The sequence below is a fragment of the Pelodiscus sinensis genome, chromosome 2 (genome assembly GCF_049634645.1).
Source record: "Pelodiscus sinensis isolate JC-2024 chromosome 2, ASM4963464v1, whole genome shotgun sequence".
NCBI classification, from domain to species: domain Eukaryota; kingdom Metazoa; phylum Chordata; order Testudines; family Trionychidae; genus Pelodiscus; species Pelodiscus sinensis.
The window spans coordinates 248,693,605-248,713,880 of record NC_134712.1 but is presented as its reverse complement, the minus strand read 5'-3'; the positions used below and the strand labels follow the sequence as shown (position 1 = coordinate 248,713,880).

General features: G+C 45.5%; 1 protein-coding gene across 4 annotated transcripts in view; it reads left to right on the top strand.

Moving 5' to 3' along the window:
• Positions 1-20,276, top strand: part of CRHR2 (corticotropin releasing hormone receptor 2) — a 274,374-nt gene that overhangs the window by 188,150 nt on the left and 65,948 nt on the right. For all 4 annotated transcript variants that reach the window (XM_075922873.1, XM_075922875.1, XM_075922874.1 and 1 more), the window contains 3 exons: positions 13,634-13,751; positions 16,291-16,444; positions 18,267-18,327. In XM_075922873.1, coding sequence (XP_075778988.1) covers positions 13,634-13,751; positions 16,291-16,444; positions 18,267-18,327 — 333 coding nt within the window. The remainder of the gene's footprint in view (positions 1-13,633; positions 13,752-16,290; positions 16,445-18,266; positions 18,328-20,276) is intronic.

The window sequence follows — 20,276 nt, the reverse complement described above, 5'->3', positions numbered from 1 at the left end:
GTGGCAAAGGGAAACACAAGCTCACTTTTTCCATGAGTCAGGCTCCAGGGCTATGTCTACACTGCAGAGTTTAGACATAGTCCTGGAGCGTCCACACTACAAGCCCATTCTTGTGCAGTAAAAAGTACAGTAAAGCGTAAGAACACAGGACTTTTTGAACAAGAGTTATTCCTCTTCCCCAAGAGCTCTTGCACAAAAAGGCATGTGTGGACAGGGGTTTCTTGCAAAAGAAACCCCTATGGCTAAAATGGCCATCAGAGGTTTCTTGAACAAGAGAGCGTCCACACTGCCATGGACACTCTTGCGCAAAAGCACATCTCTTACACAAAAGCATATGCCAGTGTGGACGCGCTCTTGCACAAGAACTTTTTGCAGAAGATCTCTACCGCAAAAAGTTCTTACGTAAGAAGCCTGCAGTGTAGATGTAGCCTAGGTGTTTACAAGGAAATGAGCAAAGTCTGAATGTGCTCCTTGCTGTGGAACTGCAGCCAGGTTTGCTGAGGGGGAGGGGGACAAAGGAGGCAATTTCCCCAGGGCCCGACCATTCAAAGGGTACGTCTAGATTACATGCCTCTGCCGACAGAGGCATGTAAAATAGGCTACCCGACATAGTCAATGAAGTGGGGATTTAAATATCCCCGGCTTCATTCAAATAAAAATGGCCGCCGCACTGTGCCGGCTCAGGTGATCGTCGGCACAGCGCATGAGTCAAGATGCGGATTGGTCGACAAAGGAAGCCTTCGTCAACCGCTCCCTTATGCCTCCTGAAACGAGGTTTACAGGAGCAGTGGACAAAGGCTTCCCTTGTCGCTGTGCCGACGATCAGCTGAGCCGGCACAGTACATCTAGATGTACCCAAGAGGGCCCGGAGGTCCTGGCCATCGCAGCCAGTGTGGCAGTGATGGCAGGCAATGCCCAGGGCCCCTTTGAACTGCTGAAGGAGCACCAGAGTGCTGCTTTGTGTGGCTGTGAGGACCGGGGGTGGGTCAGTACCATGTTCTGGGCAGCACTCGGGGCCGATTGTTCTTGGGCCTGCCCTTTCTAGGGGTGCAGAGCCAGCCCCCCACCTTCCCCAGGGGCCCGCAATGGCTGCCGGCCTCGCTGAGTGCAGCCTTACAGCGTTTTCCTGGAGCCCGCCCTTCGTGCTGCGGTGATGATTTGAAGGGGAGGGAGGCAAGGTCTTGCATAAGAAGCTGCCAGTGGAAACGTAGCCATGCATATATCTAGCTTCACACACAAGAATGATGCGTACACCAAAATAAAATATACAGCCCCAGTGGATTAAGACATTAAGGTTGATAGGTTACATGAGGCAGTTTGTCCAAAGCATCTTTGAGTTATGCATATTTGTGTCCATAAGTCCATTTCATAAAGCATGGGGGGTCCGTCATATTGAGTATTTATGAAAAGAGTGAATATTGTCAAACCTGGGTCCCTAAAATTAGACAGTTATGTAGAAAAGCCCTGGTTGGCTTTTTCCTTAGAGAGGTTGAGTGCTTTCAGCTCTTACTGACTTCAGTGTAGATGTAGATGTTCAGGTATACACTCACAGTGTTTTATTGTATCTAATCGAATTGTAGGGTTTTAGCCTGCCACTCATCAGCATAGTATCTGGATGCCTTCCAAGTAAAATCAAGAGCAATTGCAAAGTCCCTGGTGGACTCTACAGTATCTCTGACACTGACACTTCTTGCTGTATGGAGTTAAAAAAATCTACTGAGGGTATTTATTAGCTTGATTTATTTGTATTACTGTTTAAAATGAATTTTGCAAGGAGTGTTTGGATAGCTGGGGGTCTCAGTGTGGAGAATGACCTTGTACAGATCTCTTCTATCGGCTTTTAAAATTCTGCTGTATTGTTAGTAGAACTCATAAGACAGATGACACATGCAAGAATTTTCTGGTATGTATATAAAAATATGAGCTAATATAATATAATTAGTGATGTTCTTATTGAGAGCAAAAGGCATAATCTGTGCAATCACTGCTCTGGCATGAAATTAACGTTCTCGAATCCACTTCTGCATAGAACGATGAGAGGATAATGAAGCAGCGCCGTGTCATGCACTCAGATGCAGCACATTAAAGAAGTCATGGGAGAAAACCAGCCTCCATGTTAGAAGACAGCATGTGGTTCTGTATTTCCAGCTTTACAGCTTGTCTATTAGAGCTTTATAAATCATACTTTCTTAAAAAACATGGTAATGGATGCTTCTTGGACTGGTAACTGCAGTGTATGGCAACAGTGTAATGTATTAGCTACCTCTGTTGCAGTGCATCCATTAACACTGCCTATCTGACCCTGACACATTCAAGGGCCTTACACACTCCATGGCTCCTTGGAAGTGATATTGGTACTTTGTAGTTGCCTAGATTCTGCTCAGTTGAGTTGCATAGGCCGGCTCCATGGTGCCGGTTTGCTTTGAATAGATCATGGTCCCGATTCAGCAATCAGCATAAGCAGCTGCTTGAGTCCTTTCCTATTCAGCAAGCAACGTACATGCCTGCTGGAGCGCTTTGCCGAGCTGGGGCTGTGTTCCCAGTCTGACTGCTCATGTGGAGGCTTGTAAACGTATTTTCTTTGAATTTCCCATTGTAAAAATCCATCTGTTTAGGAACTGCCATGTTCCTCTGTTGGACTATTTTTGGAACATGCTTAAACTATAGAGATGCTTTCAAAGGCAATTTAACCCTTTAGTTTCCAAAGAACAGAAACCCTCCATGTATAACCATCCCCAACTGTATGTCCTGCTGAATTCCTTATTGTTCACTGTCCACCTGGCTGTCCATCTTTCTAATGCATTCCTTATTGTTCACTGTCCGCTGTCCATCTTTCTAATTCATCCATAGCTATGTGCTCTCACTGGCTGGCATAGTGAGCCAGTAGCGCTTCTGGGTCTCCTTGCCTGTCCTCTTAGCTTGTGACCGATTCCTCCACACATGCTTCAGTGTGGGATACTAGTTCCTCCCTGTTTGTGAGCAGGAGGTCAAGCTGCGCATGGCCCCTGATCGGTTCCTTCAGCACTTGTACCAGGAAATTACCCACAACATTCTCCAAAAACTTCCTGGATTGTCTGTGTGCTGCTGTATTGTTCCCCCAACAGATGTCAGGTTGATTAAAGTCCCCCAGGAGAACCAGGACCTGTGATCAGGAAGCTTCTCTTAGTTGTCTGAAGAAAGCCTCGTCCACCTGATCTGGTGGTCTATAGCAGACACCAACCACAACATCACCTCTGTTGCTCCTGCCTTTAAGCTTAACCCGAAGACTCTCAGCAGGTTTTTCTCCCTCTAGGTACTGGAGCTCTGAGCAATCATACTGCTCTCTTACATACAGTGCCACTCCTCCACCTCCCGCCCCCAGCCTGTCCTTCCTGAACAGTTTATACCCGTCCATGACAATGTTATAGTGATGTGAGTCATCCCACCAAGTCTCTGTTTTTCCAATCAAATCATAGTTCTTAGACTGTGCCAGGACTTCTAATTCTTCCTGCTTGTTTCCAAGGCTTCTTGCATTCGTGTACAGACACCTTGGATATCTAGCTGATTGCCCTACATTCTTCGTACAGATGGAGTCCTGCTCTGTTGCACCTTCCTCCTTGTGTTTCTTCCCAGTATCCCACTTCCCTCAGGGCTTAGGTCACTGTCCCCTGACAAACCTAGTTTAAAGCCGCCTCACTAGGTTTGCAAGCCTGCCCGCGAAGATGCTCTTCCCTCTTTTCGTTAGGTGGATCCCGTCACTTCCTAGCAAATCCTTGTGCCCAGGACAACATTCTGTGGTGGAAGAAACCAAAGCCCTCTCTCCGACACCACCTGCGCAACCACGCATTTACTTCCAAAATTCGACGATCCCTATCTGAGTCTTCCCCTTCCACAGGGAGGAGGGACGAGAACACCACTTGTGCCTCAAACTCCTTGATCCTTCTTTCCAGTGCTATATAATCTGCTGTGACCATGTCGTGAGTCAGCGTGGCCTCCTGCTGACCTGGATGAGGAAACTCTCCCAAAGACCCCCTCATGGGCGGTGCCAGAACCACCCAGCCCCACCCACAGGAAACAGAAAGATGGGGCTGGAGGTTTAAAGAGACGAGCCCCAGCAATTTAAAGGGCTGGAGGTCGTTGTTGCAGTAGCAGCAACAGCAGCCAAGATTTCCAGGCCCTTTTGAATCACTGGGCCCGAGGGCAACTGCCACCCCACCATTGGCAGGCCTGTACAATCTTAAAAGAGTAAGATTTAAACTCATGGTTAAATAACCAAACTATGAAAGCAGAATTTAAAAGCTCAATACCTCACTTTTGTGTAGCACTTTGCAGCACTAGGTCTCAAGCCTGGTAAGGAGCATTATCTACATCAGTGTTTCTTAAATTGTGTTCCATGGTCCACTTGTGTGCTGCAAGGCAGTCGGAGGTGTGCCGCGGAGAACAACAGAATTCAAAATGGCCGCCTTTAAAGGAGCAGGCAACTTTTTTTTCCTCAATAACTATAACTTTCCCCCCAACCTTCCCCCTCCCCCCGACCTTTTTATTTTTTGCTCAACCAAAATCCTTGGTGTTCTTTGTAAAAAAAAAATATTGTTTGGTGTTCCTCGGTCTTAAAAAGTTTAAGAAACACTGATCTACATTATACAAGTGGGGAAACTGAGGCCCAGGGGGTAACATAACTTCCTGAAGCTCATCCAACATTGAATCCCAGAATAGATTGCAGGTGCCCTAGACCTAGGTTTAGGACCTATTCATTAGGCCACCCTGCCTTCCCAGTATTCAGATGTTACACTACCTACTAGCAGCAGTGCAAGCTGCCTCCTGTGTACTGCTCCTTCTTGTCCTTTCTCCCCTAGTGCGCTTGTGATCACCCTGGATGATCAGATCACTCATTCAAGGACAGCGTCTTAATTTGCTTTATGCTGGCTTGTGATTTAAGCTTCCCGTCTCTGGGAAAGTAAATACCCCCTTTACTAGTTTGTGGGCTGTCTGCAGCTCACTTCCGGATGCACTGCCTTCCTGCTCCCCAGCACCCCCTATGCTGGAATCAGTGGCTGGGGGGGGGGATGTTGAAATGAATGAACATCTGCCCCCTTTCAAATCCATAATATGCCATACAGCAGAGAGGAACTGGTGGAGAGGATGGCAAATTTTAATGCTGGCATGTTACTTGGCAGGAGGGATAGCTCAGTGGTTTGAGCATTAGCCTGCTAAACCCCAGGGTTGTGAGTTCAATCCTTGTAGAGGCCACTTGGGGCACAAATTTGTCAGGGATGTATGCTTGTTCCTGCTGTGAAGGCAGTGAACTGGACTCAATGACCTTTCAAGGTCCCTTCCAGTTCTAGGAGATAGGCAATCTCCTTAAATTTACTCTTCCCTTGTATACATCCCACTTTTACCCTGCAGGGCAAGAGGAAGGCAGGGGAGAAACTATTGTTGCATCCCGGGGCTACTCCTAGGGCAGACTAGTTTCACGTCATCCCTTGCTCAGGCTAAACAGTGCCGCCCTGCCCAGCCGCACTCTGCACTATTACGAATAATGAACCTTTACAGTTATGTAGTGTTCCAGTTGCTCTCTTGTGTTGCATTTTTCTACTGCCGTTTCAAACCCTGGAGTCCCACAACTGGAGTCTTCCCATACCAAGGTCAAAACAGAGTCCAAACTCTGCATGTGGCAATTAAGGATCCGTGGGACTGCAGGTGAAAGGAGCTCCAGACCGGGCAGTTGAGTGCAGTTCTCCAGGCATGATTTCAAATACCGTAAATAGGAAGTGTCTGGATGCCTGGCCACTGTGTGTCGCAACGAAACCTGAGCCTTGTTTATTGCGAGGTCTAGTTACATACTGACCCTGGGCTTAATCGGCTCCCGCTTCCTTGCTCCTGCACATTAAGCTCTAACATCAGCAATATGCCCATTATTCTCTGCAATAAATCAAGTGTCCAGATCCACTTCCCCTCCCCTGACATTTGGGAATATTTCTGTTCTCCTAGACAACTGGCACCAACACACACAATCATTTGCCTTTCAAACCACCCGGGTGCTTTTCGCATCTGTGTGCCATTCAGGGTACCAGATCACACAGATGGATCAGAACATACGGGCTGTATCTAGACTGACCAGTTTTTCCAGAAAATCAGCTGCTTTTCTGGAAAAACTTGCCAGCTGTCTACACTGGCCGCTTGAATTTCCGCAAAAGCACTGACTTCCTACTGTAAGAAATCAGTGCTTTTTGCGGAAATACTATGCTGCTCCCATTTGGGCAAAAGTCCCTTTTGCGCAAAACCTTTGCGCAAAAGGGCCAGTGTAGATTGCTGAGATTTGTTTTCCGCAAAAAAGCCCCGATCGCGAAAATGGCGATCGGGGCGTTTTTGCGGAAAAGCGCGTCTAGATTGGCCACGGATGCTTTTCCGCAAAAAGTGCTTTTGCGGAAAAGCGTCCATGCCAATCTAGACGCTCTTTTCCACAAATGCTTTTAACGGAAAACTTTTCCATTAAAAGCATTTCCGGAAAATCATGCCAGTGTAGACATAGCCATGGGCTCTGGGGAAGCACCCGTGTACTGTAGGATGCTTGGACACATGGTAAAGAAAGTAGCCAACCGAAGCAGGTGCTGAGCCTGGGAAAAGGATGGATTCAAGGGAGCCTTCCTCAGCAAGCCTTTCATGGTTTGCCCATTGGCTCTGCAAAGCCTAGAAAAAACAAAAGAGGCCAGAGCTCCATCTGTGAAGTGGCTTTTTTAAATATCGCTGAAGACGTCCACGGGCAGCTGGTAACGTTCGGTGAACGAGAGAGTCCTGCAAAGCGCTGTTTGGTTTCTCCTGCCAAATTTTTCATGGCCGACTTTTCAACAGATGCTTTAATTGGACATCATTATTAATGGAACAGTACATGAATTAATCGGAGGCCACTAGGCGCCATCAGTAAAGTCATTATTTCCAATTAATTCCATGCAGATGAGTCTACTAATTCAACTAGCGTGCTACATCACTGGCACATTAGTATGATTGCTAATTGTAATTATGTGTGTCCTCGTTGCATGGGACTCATTTGAAAGCCAGGGCTTCACCAGCTCCGTATTGAAACCACAAACCTATGGATCCCATGATGGAAGGAACCAGGAATGAATTAAAAGGATACTTTTGTGATACAAATATTATGATGTAAAACCTTTCCAGGGATCTGATTCTGAGCCATTGGACTTAATGGGAGCTTTCCTGCTGCCCTCAGTGGTTGCTGGATACGCCCTTTACCTGTACAGCAATAGTATAATCCTTTTGTTCCTACCCACCCGCCCTAGTATGCCAAGTAACACTGGGGTTGCCACCGTGGGTTTACTTTTTGCCCATAAAATGTAGGTCAGTTGGAGGTCTTAAATGCTTGATTGTGCCTTTGCAATCAGCCAGTCAGCTACTCTGACATCAACATGCCTTGCAGATGGTCTGGAATAATTGTGGGGGCGTTATGCTTGCATTTATTTGCAGCCAGGGTTTTGCAGGCACTGAAAATGGAATCCCAATTAAGGCACTCAGCAGATAGCTTAGTGCAGGACATTGTAAATACAACATAGATGGGAAAGAGAGAACCTGAGTGGGGGCACGAAGAAAGGAAGATTTTAATGGAAGAAAAAAATATTTCAACAAATAGGGAAATAGTCCCAGTAATAACAGACTAACATGAGATACGTGCCCATCTTCCTACATCTCGATCGCTTTACCTTTATGGGTAGGTGTGCGCAGCCAGGGTTGTGCACAGGTTATCTAGCCCAAGCTAGCAAGTCCAGCTAGCATGGGTAGTAGCACATGTGGGCTTCAGGACAAGCTAGTGAGCTGAGTGCATACTCAGGCCTTGTCTATACTTGCATGGAGATCAGTGCTCTGGCGATTGATCATCTGGGGTTTGATTTAGTGGGTCTAGTAAGGACCAGCTAAGTCAAATGCTGAGAGTGCCACTCTGCAAGGTTGGGGGACCTCAGTGGGATGTGGGGACCTCAGTCTGAGCGCATGTAACTGTCCCTCAGAAGGCTCTTGCTCCTATTGGATAAGATGACTACTGCTGCCATCTATCAGAATTCTATCCTTAACACAGGCGGTGCTTTTGGCCCTAGGGTCTCTTCCCAACCCTACTAGCATTTGTAGTTGTACACTCTTAAAGTGTGGTGTGCACCATTGGCAGCTGTGAGGAGTCTGGCCAGCCCAGACCTCTGTCATGGCTGCAGGGAATGGCAGGGCCGAAGTTGAGTGAGGGGTGGTGCAGTCAGTCTGGTTAAGGGCAGTCTCGGTGCTATGCTGGGCAGGATTGTCCTCGTGGCCTTTGTGCGCTAGTCCCAATGCCTCTCACTACGTTTCCATGTCTCCCTCCCCCCTGCACCACAGCAAAGGGGCTGCGGGGCCAAACCAGAGTGCCTGCACTGGGCAGTGAGACAGTCATTGCAGCTGGGTTCTGCATCACGGCTCTCCCCCTAGGGTCTGCCCAGCCTCACACTGCTTCTTGCAGCCCCTGCAGGGATGGGTCATAGCGCTGCACCTTAGGCGAGAAGGCAGGAGCCGACAACAACGTGGACACAGGTGCTGGAGTGGGCAACTGCCGTGAGGGGCGTCTCTACCAGGTTGAGTGTGTGTTTCACAGGAACAATTTCTTAGATTTCTGTGGCTAGAAGGACCTGGCCCCCAGATTATCTAGTCTGATCCCTGCACTTTGCCTGTTGTTACAATAGACTTCCCCCTAGCTTCTCATGGCCTTGATAGCTCTGCTGTGATGCTGACGAAACGCCTGAAGTCTGTGGATCCTCCTCCTTTCTGATTCCTACTGTTCTTAGGTCTGCCCAGCAGGGAAACAAAGGGAGAGGAGGGCATCTAAAGCTTGGACTTAATTATCCCTAGATGAGAAGGAGCAGTAAAGGACAGGGACATGGTGGTGGAATTAGAAGAAATCCGTAACCTAGATCACTGGGTTGTCCCTGGTGAAGGGAAAGGAGAGATGTACGGTATTTGTTTCTTCAGCCTTCTGCCATTTTAAATTTGTGCTTCAAGTCCTTCTAATGCCAGTAGTACAGTTCCTATTCCAGTTCCTACCCTGTGTTTACATACCCATGCCAGACCTACACTAAAGGGGAAGATTGAGTCAAGATATGCAACTCCAGCTATGTTAATCGCATAGCTGGAGTCAACATACCTTGTTTCAAGTTTCTGTGCTGGCTCTACAGCAAGAGGCCAATGGGAGCAAACGCTCCCGTTGGCTTCCCTTACTCCTTGCAAGAGCAGGAGTACTGACTGCCTATGGGAGCACCTTCTGAATCTAATTTAGCAGGTCTTAACTAGACCCACTAAATTGAACTCCAAAAGATCAATCACAGCAGTGTCAATCTTCTCCACTTAGTGAAAACATGGCCCAGGGTGGTAAAGGGAGTGGAGAGGACAGCCACAAGGTTTGTGGTTAGAATAGGGCATTTGACTGCCATAATGGTAACACCTTTCCTCTTAATCCTTATGGTAGGCAGAGGGGATTAATGATGCATCAGCAAATTATAGCATCATGCTAGCAATTCTGCAGCTGCATCTGAGGTGGCATTTTAGCTCGGCACATCAGATCTGTTAATTCTTCCTATTCCTCACTCTGGCATGACACTGCCTTCCTGAGAACATATTTCCCCTGTGTCACTGTTTGCAAAATTTTCCACGTTTCTACAAGTGTAGCTACATCCTGTGCAACTGCCATTGTCTACCAAGCGTGGCATTCTCCCTGTTGTCCCAGGAAGGGGTTTAATAAGGTGCTTTCTATTGTCATTCATGCACCGAGTTTTGTGACCTACAGTCTCTTTGGGTACGTCTAGACTACAGGCTTTTGTCGACAGAAGTTTTGTCGACAGATACTGTCGACAAAACTTCTGTCGACAAAGAGCGTCTAGACTACATTCAGTTCTGTCAACACAACAAGCTGCTTTGTCGACAAAACCCTGTAGTCTAGACACAACCCTAGATGCAATAACACCTTCTGTCGACAGAACTCTGTTGACAAATGCGTTATGCCTCGTAAAATGAGGTTTACCAGCATCGACAAAACTGCTGAGTTCTGTCGACGTTATGTCGACAGAACTCAGCAGTAGTGTAGACGCAGGTATAGTTTTGTCGACAAAAGTCTACTTTTGTTGACAAAACTCTGTAGTCTAGACACACCCTTTCTGGCTCAACCCGTTTGGTCCCCTTAAATCCCTTTTTGTTTCTTTTTAAAATGTAATTGTATTAGCTTTAATCCCTTGTGTCGGGCTGCCAGTCCTGGTCTCGACATACAGATCTCAAGGGGATTCTTTCTGCAGGACAGCCTGTGTGATATGGACCCAGCCTTCTTTACTACTGGGCCCAACAGAAGAGGCCATCTGACAGGGCTGGGATAGGGCAGGGGCAGAGAAATTGCAGAACTCCCAAGGGCAAGGCCAAGGGAAATGTGAAACTCATTGCCACGGGCGTTTTCTCCTTCCTTTCTCATAGAAGCGTGGAGGGGAAGGATGCTTGCTTCTGTGGTTCAGGTTTCCATGGAGACAGGTTATTCCCAAATCCCACTTACTGCAGGTTTTGTTGCTCCTTCCTCTTAGGGTTGCCCATGGGCCCTTTCTTACAAGGGATACCCTTGATATCTCATCTCCGCACAACATGCTCTGGGGTTGCTGAGTCCTGCAAAAAGCAGCAAGAAATATCCCTGGTGAATGCGAGTGAATATTGCTTAGTAATATTACTGATGCTGATGGTGATAGTGGGAGAACAGGGTGCTAAGAAAACAGTCCCCTTTTTTTGAAATACAATGTTGGCAACCTTAGCTTCGAGCATCTATCGCCAGCCATTGCTACTGACCAGGTGCTGGGCCTGATGAACCAGCCATCTGACTGAGCCTGTTAGTTCTTGTGGATGAGACTGGTTCAATTTGTGGCTGTTCCAAAGACTTTTGGGGGCAGGTCATTTACTCTCTGTGAGTTCTCAGTTCTCCATCAGTCACATGGGATGCTACTATTCCCTTTGGCAGACTTGTCTCTATAGGCAGTTGGGCGGGACAGGTTTTCTCTCGTTTGGGTCTCTCTACTGCCCCTAGCACACTGGGGCAATTTTCTCATTCGGGCCCTCTAAGTGCTGCTGTACAATATATAACAATCCCATTCAGAAGCCATTGCAGAAAATGAGTGCGCCCATTGCATATATCTGGGAACAGAACTCCCTCTGTGTTACTGTGCTTGACTTCATTAATTTTCTATTGTTGGGCCCTGCCATCTCTTGCCAATCTATTTATTCCTCGGTTTCTCTCCACCGAGTGCTAATTTGTCACAGTTATTGCTCATCTTTTTCTGCTCCTGGCTATGCTTGTTGCATTGTCTCACCGCTCTAGTGACTTTCAGTTGAGCAGTGTTTGGAGTTTTTAAAACGCCGCTACTTCTGAACCGTGGGGATTTTAACGTCATGCCTACGCTAAAGGAATAAAAATATTCTGCGCCCAGGGGTCATGTCTCTCATCAGTCTCTCATAAATGTATTTAAAAAAACTGTGCTGTTTTTTTTTTAAAGTTTTTTTAAAAAGTTCCTCGCTCTAAATACACAGTGGGTGCCGTAAGGATCCTAAATATGATGTATTCCAGCAGAATGTGAATGCACAACACATGCTACCAAAACCACTTACTACAAAGTACAGTCTTGCTAAGGCCCAGTTGTTGCAAACCTCTGTGCACATGTTCAACTTAAAGCATGTGAGTGGCCCTTTTGATGTCATGGGTGCTACTCAGCATAGTTAAAGTTGGGGGTGGGGGAGTTCAGGGCCTTAATTACAGTCAGGTGCTCTTAGTGATGATGTTTAATTCGTTCATTATGATTAGCACTGGGCTAGCATCCCAGAAGGCAAGAAACTCATCCACAATTCAAAATGCTACACACAGGGGCTACGTCTAGAGTGCATCCCTCTGTCGACAGAGGGATGCAAATCAAGCATGTTGAAATTGCTAATGAAGCAGGGATTTAAATATCCCGTGCTTAATTAGCATAAAAATGGCCACCACTTTTTTTTTAAATGGAGCTTTTTCGGAAAAAAACAGCATTCTAGATGCAGATCTGTCGAAAATAAACCCTTTTTCAACAGATCCTGTAAACCTCATTTTTTGAGTCTAGACTGCCATTTTTTTTTTAAAGCTCCATTTCAAAAAAAAAGTGGTGGCCATGTTTATGCCAATGAAGCGCAGGGTATTTAAATCCCTCCTTCATTAGCAATTTCAATGTGCCTAATCTACATCTCTGTCGACAGAGGTGTAGTCTAGACATAGCCAAGAATACTCTTTGCTTCAGAGACTTTAGGGCCTGAGAGTCAGACAGGAGGCAGCAGGTGAACAAAGCATAGAGGCAGGTGGGGAGGGCGAGGTAACAGTGAAGTGTGGGGAGGGCGAGGTAACAGTGAAAAATGAAAGTCTCGGCACATTGTTTATCTTGTGCTCCTGTGGGAGTTTTGTTTTCTTCTGCCTCCTCCCCACTGCACTGCAGTTCCAAGCATACCCGCTCATGCGTTCTCTCTCTCTACAGATCCTTAGCTTCACCTGTCATTTAGTATGCATTCTTTCCAAACAGGATGATTTTTGAAAGCAAAGAGGAGAGTAGTGTCGCTATTTTGTGGTAGCACCGAACAGCCCCAGTCAGGGACCGGGATCTTGCTTTGTTAGGCGCTGTACAAACAGAACAAGACATTCCCTTACCCGAAGAGCTTACAATCTAAATATAAGGGTAGGTCTGCACTTAAATTGCACAGCTGTGGCACACCAGTGTAGACATGAGCTATGCTGCATCAATGTAGGTAATCCACCAGACCGAGAGGTGATAGGTAGGACAGTGGAAGAATTCTTCCATCTACCTAGTACTGACTATACAGGGGTTTTAAGTCAGAATAGCTGTGTCTCTAAGAGGTATGGATTTTTTCATGTCCCTGAGACTCGTAACTACGCCAATCTAAGTTCCAATGTAGACCAGCCCAGAGACAGCCAATGGGTGGATACAGGCTGGCAATCAGAAGAGCACAAGGAAAATGGGATGAAACTGGTAAGCATCAGGGATGGTAGTCTTTCCACCCTTGCTGTCTATCCGTTGTTGGGTTTTTTTGTTGTAGGCATCATGGGAAAGGAGTTTTAAGGAGGATGTGAAGGTGAACGATGAGGTGGCTTTGTGGATGGTTCTGTGAGCTCCTCCCATGCGTGAGGCACAGCGTAGGTGGAGGCACAGTGGTGCTTGTATGCAGGTTTAGCAAGTGGATATCGAAGGCTGGCATTGCTGGCTGATCAAAGGCCAAGAATCCATGTTTGTAGCATGTGAGAAGTGATAGGTAGGTTGGGATAGGCTGTGGAGGGCCTTGTGAATAAAAGCAAGTAGTATGTGTTGGATCAACTGGTGCTTTAATGTGCTTGCATTATTTCCATTGGCCAGTTATTGAGATGGCTTTGCATTCGGTACTTCCCTTGGTAGCTTTCACATAGAATCATGGGAAGGATCTCAAGAGCTTGTCAAGTCTACCCCACTAGCCAAGGCAGGATTGATGCATAACATGTTGTGCTACTGAAACATGCCACAACTTACCCATGGTAGACAATGAAGATTTGTTGGAGGGGCATTTTATAATGGTTCATATCTTCCCCCCACATTAGGAGCATCAGATGCCTGCGAAATATCATCCACTGGAACCTGATCACCACGTTCATTCTGCGGAATGTGATGTGGTTCCTGCTTCAGATGATTGATCATAACATACATGAAAGCAATGAGGTATGTGATGTGGCAACAGTATCCACTTGTCATGAGTGTAGGGAGCACGGTTATTTATTTATTTAGATATATAACAATGCTACAAAGGGTAATATCCATATGCTCTCTGAACCTTTAAAATAACTTTAGAAAGATTGAGTGCATAAATAATGCGTTGATTAAATAAATATTCATATCTTTCTACTCACTGAATATTCATAACCTGAGCTATAGTCTCTCTCTCTCTCTCATTCCCGCTCTCTCACTGATGAATGCACAAATAAAACTTTGATTTTTGGTTACCTTGTATGTTGCTGAATTGACAGTGCATTATGGTCTAAGGGAAAGTAATATAATCTAATGTATTGAAAACAGATGAAGGAGAGCAGTATGCTCTGTCCATCCCATTATATCAAAGCATGGATGCCTATAATGAGTAAAGTGGTTTTGTATTTACTCCTGTGCCTTTAGCATATTACCTGAGACTCTGGCTCATGCAAAATTTGCATTAAATTCGGACACTGTTGTGTCAGTACGTGATATGACATTTATCAACTTGGTCGTTCAGGGCTTGATTGATTCTCCACTCATGACTGACTTTGAGAACGACTTTAGTCATTGGTATCAATGGGACACTTAGGGTACGTCTAGACTACAGACTTTTGTCGACAGAGGCTTTTTCGACAGATACTGTCGACAAAGCCTCTGTTGACAAAGAGCATCTAGACTTCAGCCAGTTCTGTCGACAAAGCAAGCCGCTTTTTCAACAAAGAGTCTAGACGCTATCTTTTGATAAAGCACAGTGTGGATGCAATAGCGCCTTTTTTCGACATAAGCCTGTCGACAAAACTGACAAGCATTATTCCTTGTAGAATGAGGTTTACCACTATCGACAAAACTTGGCAGTAGTGTAGACACAGGTATAAAGGAGGTCGGTATCATTCTTCCTGTGTCACAATGAGACTTGGAAGACTGGAAGAAAGATAAAGTGCCAGTATTTTAAAAGAGAGTAAACAGGATGTCCCAGGAATCATAGGCTTGTCAATCTGATGGTGATTCTGAGCAAGATAATGGAGCCGCTGATATGAGACTTGATTAATATAGTTTTAAAGGAGGGTAATATTATTGATTCTAGTCAACCTCTTTTGGGTGGGACTACCAGTTTGGTCGATAAAGCTAACAGTGTTGGTGTAATATGCTTAAACTTCCTCTAAGGCATTTGACTAAATACTTCTGACATTTGTGATTTAAAAAAAACCTAGAAAGATAAAATCATCACGGCCCACATTAAATGGATTAAAATCTGTTTAAACGATAGGGCTCAAAATGTAATTGTAAATGGGGAAATCAACATCAAAGAAGCCTATTTCTAGTGGGGTCCCGTAGGGATCAGTTCTTGGCTCTGTGCTATTTAGCATATTTATGGATCCGGATAAAAACATAAAATAAAGTTTGCAGATGACCTACAAATTGGGGGAGGGATAAATATTGCAGAGGGCTGGTTACTGATATCGAGTGATTCAGATTGCTTTCTAAGCTGAGCTCAAGCAAACAATATTCTTGAATGTCGGAAATTGTATACATCTAGGAAGAAAGAATATAGACCATGCTTACTGACTAACCTGGGAAGCAGTGACCATGAGAGAGATTTGGGGGCTGTAATGGATAGGCATCTGAAGGTGAGCTCCCAGTGTGATGCTGTGGCCCAAAGGATTAAAGCGATCTTCAGATTTGTAAAAGAGGAGAATTTCGAGTGGGAGTCCAGAATTTATTTTTCTTCTGCATCTGGCATGGAATGAATGGCTCGTGGAATAGGGTGTTCACGGGACCACAATTCAAGAATGATGTTGATATATTGGAGAGGGTTCACAAAAAGAGATACAATGATGAAAGGATTTGAAAATGTGCCTTTATAGTAATGGAGCTCAAGGTATTAAGTTTAGAAAAGAGAGTTAAAGAGTGAGCTGATTATGGTCTATCAGTACCTACATGGGGAACACATTTTTAATAACAAGTTCTTGAGTCTAGCAGAAAAAGGCATCAGACAATCCAATGGCTGTAAGTCAAAGCTAGACAAAAGCAGCGAGGAGTCCTGTGGCACCTTATAGACTAACCAAAGTAGTACTTTGGTTAGTCTATAAGGTGCCACAGGACTCCTCGCCGCGGTTGCAGATTCAGACTAACACGGCTACCCCTCTGATACTTGACACCAAAGCTAGACAAATTCAGGTTGGAGCGGAGGCATATATTGTTAAGATTGACAGTAATTGACTGTTAGAACAATTTTCAAAGGTTGTGATGGATTTTCCATCACTCATAATTTTTAAATCCAGAAGAGAATGTTTTTCTAAGAGATCTGCTCTATGAATTATTTTGGAGAAGTTCTTGGGTCTGTTATATAGGAGGTCAGACTAGATGGTTAGAGTAATCCCTTCCGGCTATGGAATCTGAGTTTTACTTCTGATTTCATGGAAATAGAGGTAGTCTGAAGCAGAGCAATTTTTAAAAAGCAAGAACAACCCAACCAGGTTTAAAATACTCTTGGATTTGTCTGTTCCAGCCCTGGTGTCGGTGTATTACAACGATCTACAATTATTTTGTGGTGACCAACTTCTTCTGGATGTTTGTGGAAGGCTGCTATTTACACACTGCAATAGTGATGACTTACTCCACAGATAAGCTGAGGAAATGGGTCTTCCTCTTCATAGGATGGTGTAAGTTCTGGGTACTTTAAAATGACTCTGTTATGTGACTACCAGTGGTGAAGAAGCAATAGAACCAAGAAATCCCATGAGGTGATATTTTTGTCATTCAAATCCAACCCCATTTGCCCAATGCAAATATCAGGTCAGGTTGTGTTCAACGTTGACATTTAAATAAACTTTACTGGCAGCTCACCGCGGCCAATGAATGAAAAGCTATCGCTGAGGTCTGTGTCGTTCACTCAGATCGTTGTGATTTTTATTTCCAACCGTGGCTCGGGTGAAAGCGGGAACATCAGCAGTTTCAGGGTGTAGCGGTTCACGGTGTTGTTTCAAGTTGATCAACCACCCCTAAATTGTCTCTTCATTTTGTGTTTAACATACACGACGCTTGGCACAGCAGGAAACAGGAGACACTGTTCCTGACCTGACAGACCCCTTACAGCCTTAAGACAGACAAAACAAATCAGACCGAAGGAAAAACATTTCAGCATGGAGTTAATTGGGCCTCATTCTGTGCAGGCACAACGTTGCCGCTGCATTTGAGGTCACCAGGGGCTACCCCATCTTCCTAAGACGCAGCCTAATAGCGGATGTAGGGATGTAAATAGCAGTTTAAAAAGTTAACTGGTTAAATGATTAAAATTATATCATTAAACTAGTTAATCATTAGTCAAGATCAGGACCAGCACAGGGCAGCTAGGACTGGTGTCCCACTGGGGCTGCAGTTCTTATTCTCCCATGCTCCTGCAGCTTTTTTTTGTCCCCTCTCTGTCCCAGAGCACTCAGAGGAGCCACAGTGCTTTTGTAAACTGTGCCAGCGCCTCCAAGGACCTGTCCTGGAAGCAAGAGGTCACTGAAGCACAAGATGCTTCAGCCACGTCCCCTTTTCCCTGGGAACCTACCTTAGGAGGGGAGTAGCAAAGTGCTGACTACACTGACTCTTAGGATTCCTTCTATGTGATGGGAATTCTCCACCAGCCAGCTACTCATCAGCTTCTTGCCAAGGGACTGGCACAAAATAAACATAATGAGGGCAAGGATCTTGCCCCCTGAATCTGGGCACAAATCACACGGTAAAGCAGTAGATGTGAAAGCAGAGGCAACAGTGCTACAGATACAGGAGGCTTATGGATGTAGCCAGTCGTATATCAGGAGATTACATTCCCAGTAATGGGACTTCTGCCTTAGTGCATTTGCAGGTTGCTGGGAGCAAGACATGCAAAGCAAACTCATGGGCTTGCTGAGATTTCAGAATCATTTTAAAAAGCTGCCCACAGGACACATGATGTGTTGGGGGTCGTGGAGTGCTCCAGTGCAGCTGGGAGAAATCGCATTCTTCCGAGAATTCCAGAGTAACATCGGAACTGGGCAAGAGCCAGAGCATGGGAGAATTCCTCATTGCTGCCCTCGTCCTTGGGAAGGTTGATTTCCAGACTTCCCACCCAATCCATACGGTAGTATAAAACCATAAGGAGATTGCAGTCTAGTAATACGCTCCCTAGACAGCTCAATCTGACTTGAAGGTATTGCAGGGTACAAAGAAAATTTTTATGATTCATTCAAAATCTCCTGCTGTTTCTCAAGTAGCTTTTTAATTTTTTCTAGAACACTGGCAAAACAGCTGTGAAAAGATTTCACCTTGTTAGGACTTCTGTTTCTTTTACTCAAAAGTAGTTAGCAGTCACAGGGGCCTTAGGTCTATAGACCATGACAAAAGGCGGATATCAGCATGACTTCTTATGCCTCCCTCCCCCTCATTCCCAACACACACATACTGATAGTGTTCGATCACTAATGTGGTGGACTGTGACTTTTTTTGGGTTTTTTGTAGGTATTCCTTGCCCAATCATTGTGGCCTGGGCCATTGGAAAACTCTATTATGAAAATGAACAGTAAGTAATGTGCATGGTTTTATGTATGTGAGGCTATATAAAGAAGTTACCAGACAGCATATACCAGAAAACAATGTGCTAAAATTTGCATAGTCTATGGAGATGAAAACTAACAACAGTGGCTGTTTTCTTCCCAGTGATCTTCAGAACTGAGAACTTCAAAAAGTTCAGAGCTCAGTTTTAGTTAACACCCCAAAGTTCAAAGGCTTCTCTCAAACTCCTGGGCCAGATCCCTAAATCCATCCTGAATTGCTTTTATTCCCCTTTTGTTCAGGCAAAACTCCTTCAGTGGGACAGGGTTAAAAACTACTGAGTGAAGGGTTTAGCCTCTTGAGTTCACAGAACTGGGTTGTAACGCTTCCAAGAACAGTCTTTGTAGTATTGCAGCTTGATCCTAGTAAATAAAGTGTCCGTGTACTGGTATTGATCCTGTGCAACAGAGCTATGAGGAGGACACAGTAATATGGGCAGGACAGAAAGCACAAGTGAATCTGATTTTACATTGAGAGCAACTGTACAGAGCCACCAAGTTATCCCTGCCTCTTAGCAGGAAGAATTCTGCCGCATTAATCAATAGGGATCCGGCTTAAGCTCCTTGTCCTCACAGACACATTCATCACTGCTCACACTCCATTCCTTTTTGCCTCATGTGCTAGCACATACGGCAGTGACCACACAGGGGGATTGCATTAGTCTGACTCAATGTGGAGGATGGTGCCCAGTGCTTAGCCGTTTTTGCACCCGTATATACCTCGCTTCCATTCACATTTGCAGTGGGGTACAGTAACCTTGCACACCCTGCTGTATTCCCATTATGTGCTCAGTGTCATTTTTCCAAATGAGTTCCTTTTGGGCAAGATTGTAGCTCCTCCGGTCATCCGCCCACTCTACTAGGTATCTAGAAATGCTAATGAGCAGGAGCATAAAGCACCTTGGAATGTGCGCTTCAGGCATCCATTAGAGAGGGTGAGGATACGGGTACTTCTGCAAGAGACTGTGACAGTGGGCACCCCAAAGGTGCTGTTATCCACGACATTATACCCATAGAACCATACAGATACAGTAAAGCTCGCATAAAGCTCGCATTTTACCCATAGAACCATACAGATAGGCTACGTCTACACTGGCATGATTTTCCGGAAATGCTTTTAACGGAAAAGTTTTCAGTTAAAAGCATTTTTGGAAAAGCGCATCTAGATTGGCAAGACGCTTTTCTGCAAAAGCACTTTTTGCGGAAAAGCGTCCATGGCCAATCTAGATGCGCTTTTCCACAAAAAAGCCCCGATCGCCATTTTCGCGATCGGGGCTTTTTTGCGGAAAACAAACCTGAGCTGTCTACACTGGCCCTTTTGCGCAAAAGTTTTTCGGAAAAAGACTTTTGCCGGAACGGGAGCAGCATAGTATTTCCGCAAAAGCACTGACAATCTTACATGAGATCGTCAGTGCTTTTGCGGAAATTCAAGCGGCCAGTGTAGACAGCTGGCAAATTTTTCCACAAAAGCAGATGATTTTGTGGAAAACCTTGCCAGTCTAGACACAGCCATATAGTAAAGCTCGCCACCTGGACCTGGGGTACTGCTGAGCCCTTACACCCACCCGCCTGGCTTCCTTTTCTCGCTGTGCTGCTGTGAGGAGTGGCAGAGCCGCTCCCAGTTCTACACTTCCAGAGGCATCCACACAGGTAGGGTCACACCCAGCTACATGGACAGGCTGCCCCTCTGACTAGCCACTGCATGAACCAACAGCAGGGAGGCTAAAGCCAAGGTCACTCTCAGCTCTCCAAGCACACACCCAACTCTGGAGCATACACTCAAAGTTGTACCACGTTGCACTGCATGGGAACATGCAACAGCCTTTGCCCCTGTTTCCCACACACTTTCAGTTTCCCACACTCTACTCCAACTCACTGGTTTAGCTAAAGCAAAAACAAGCTTATTAACGACAAAAGA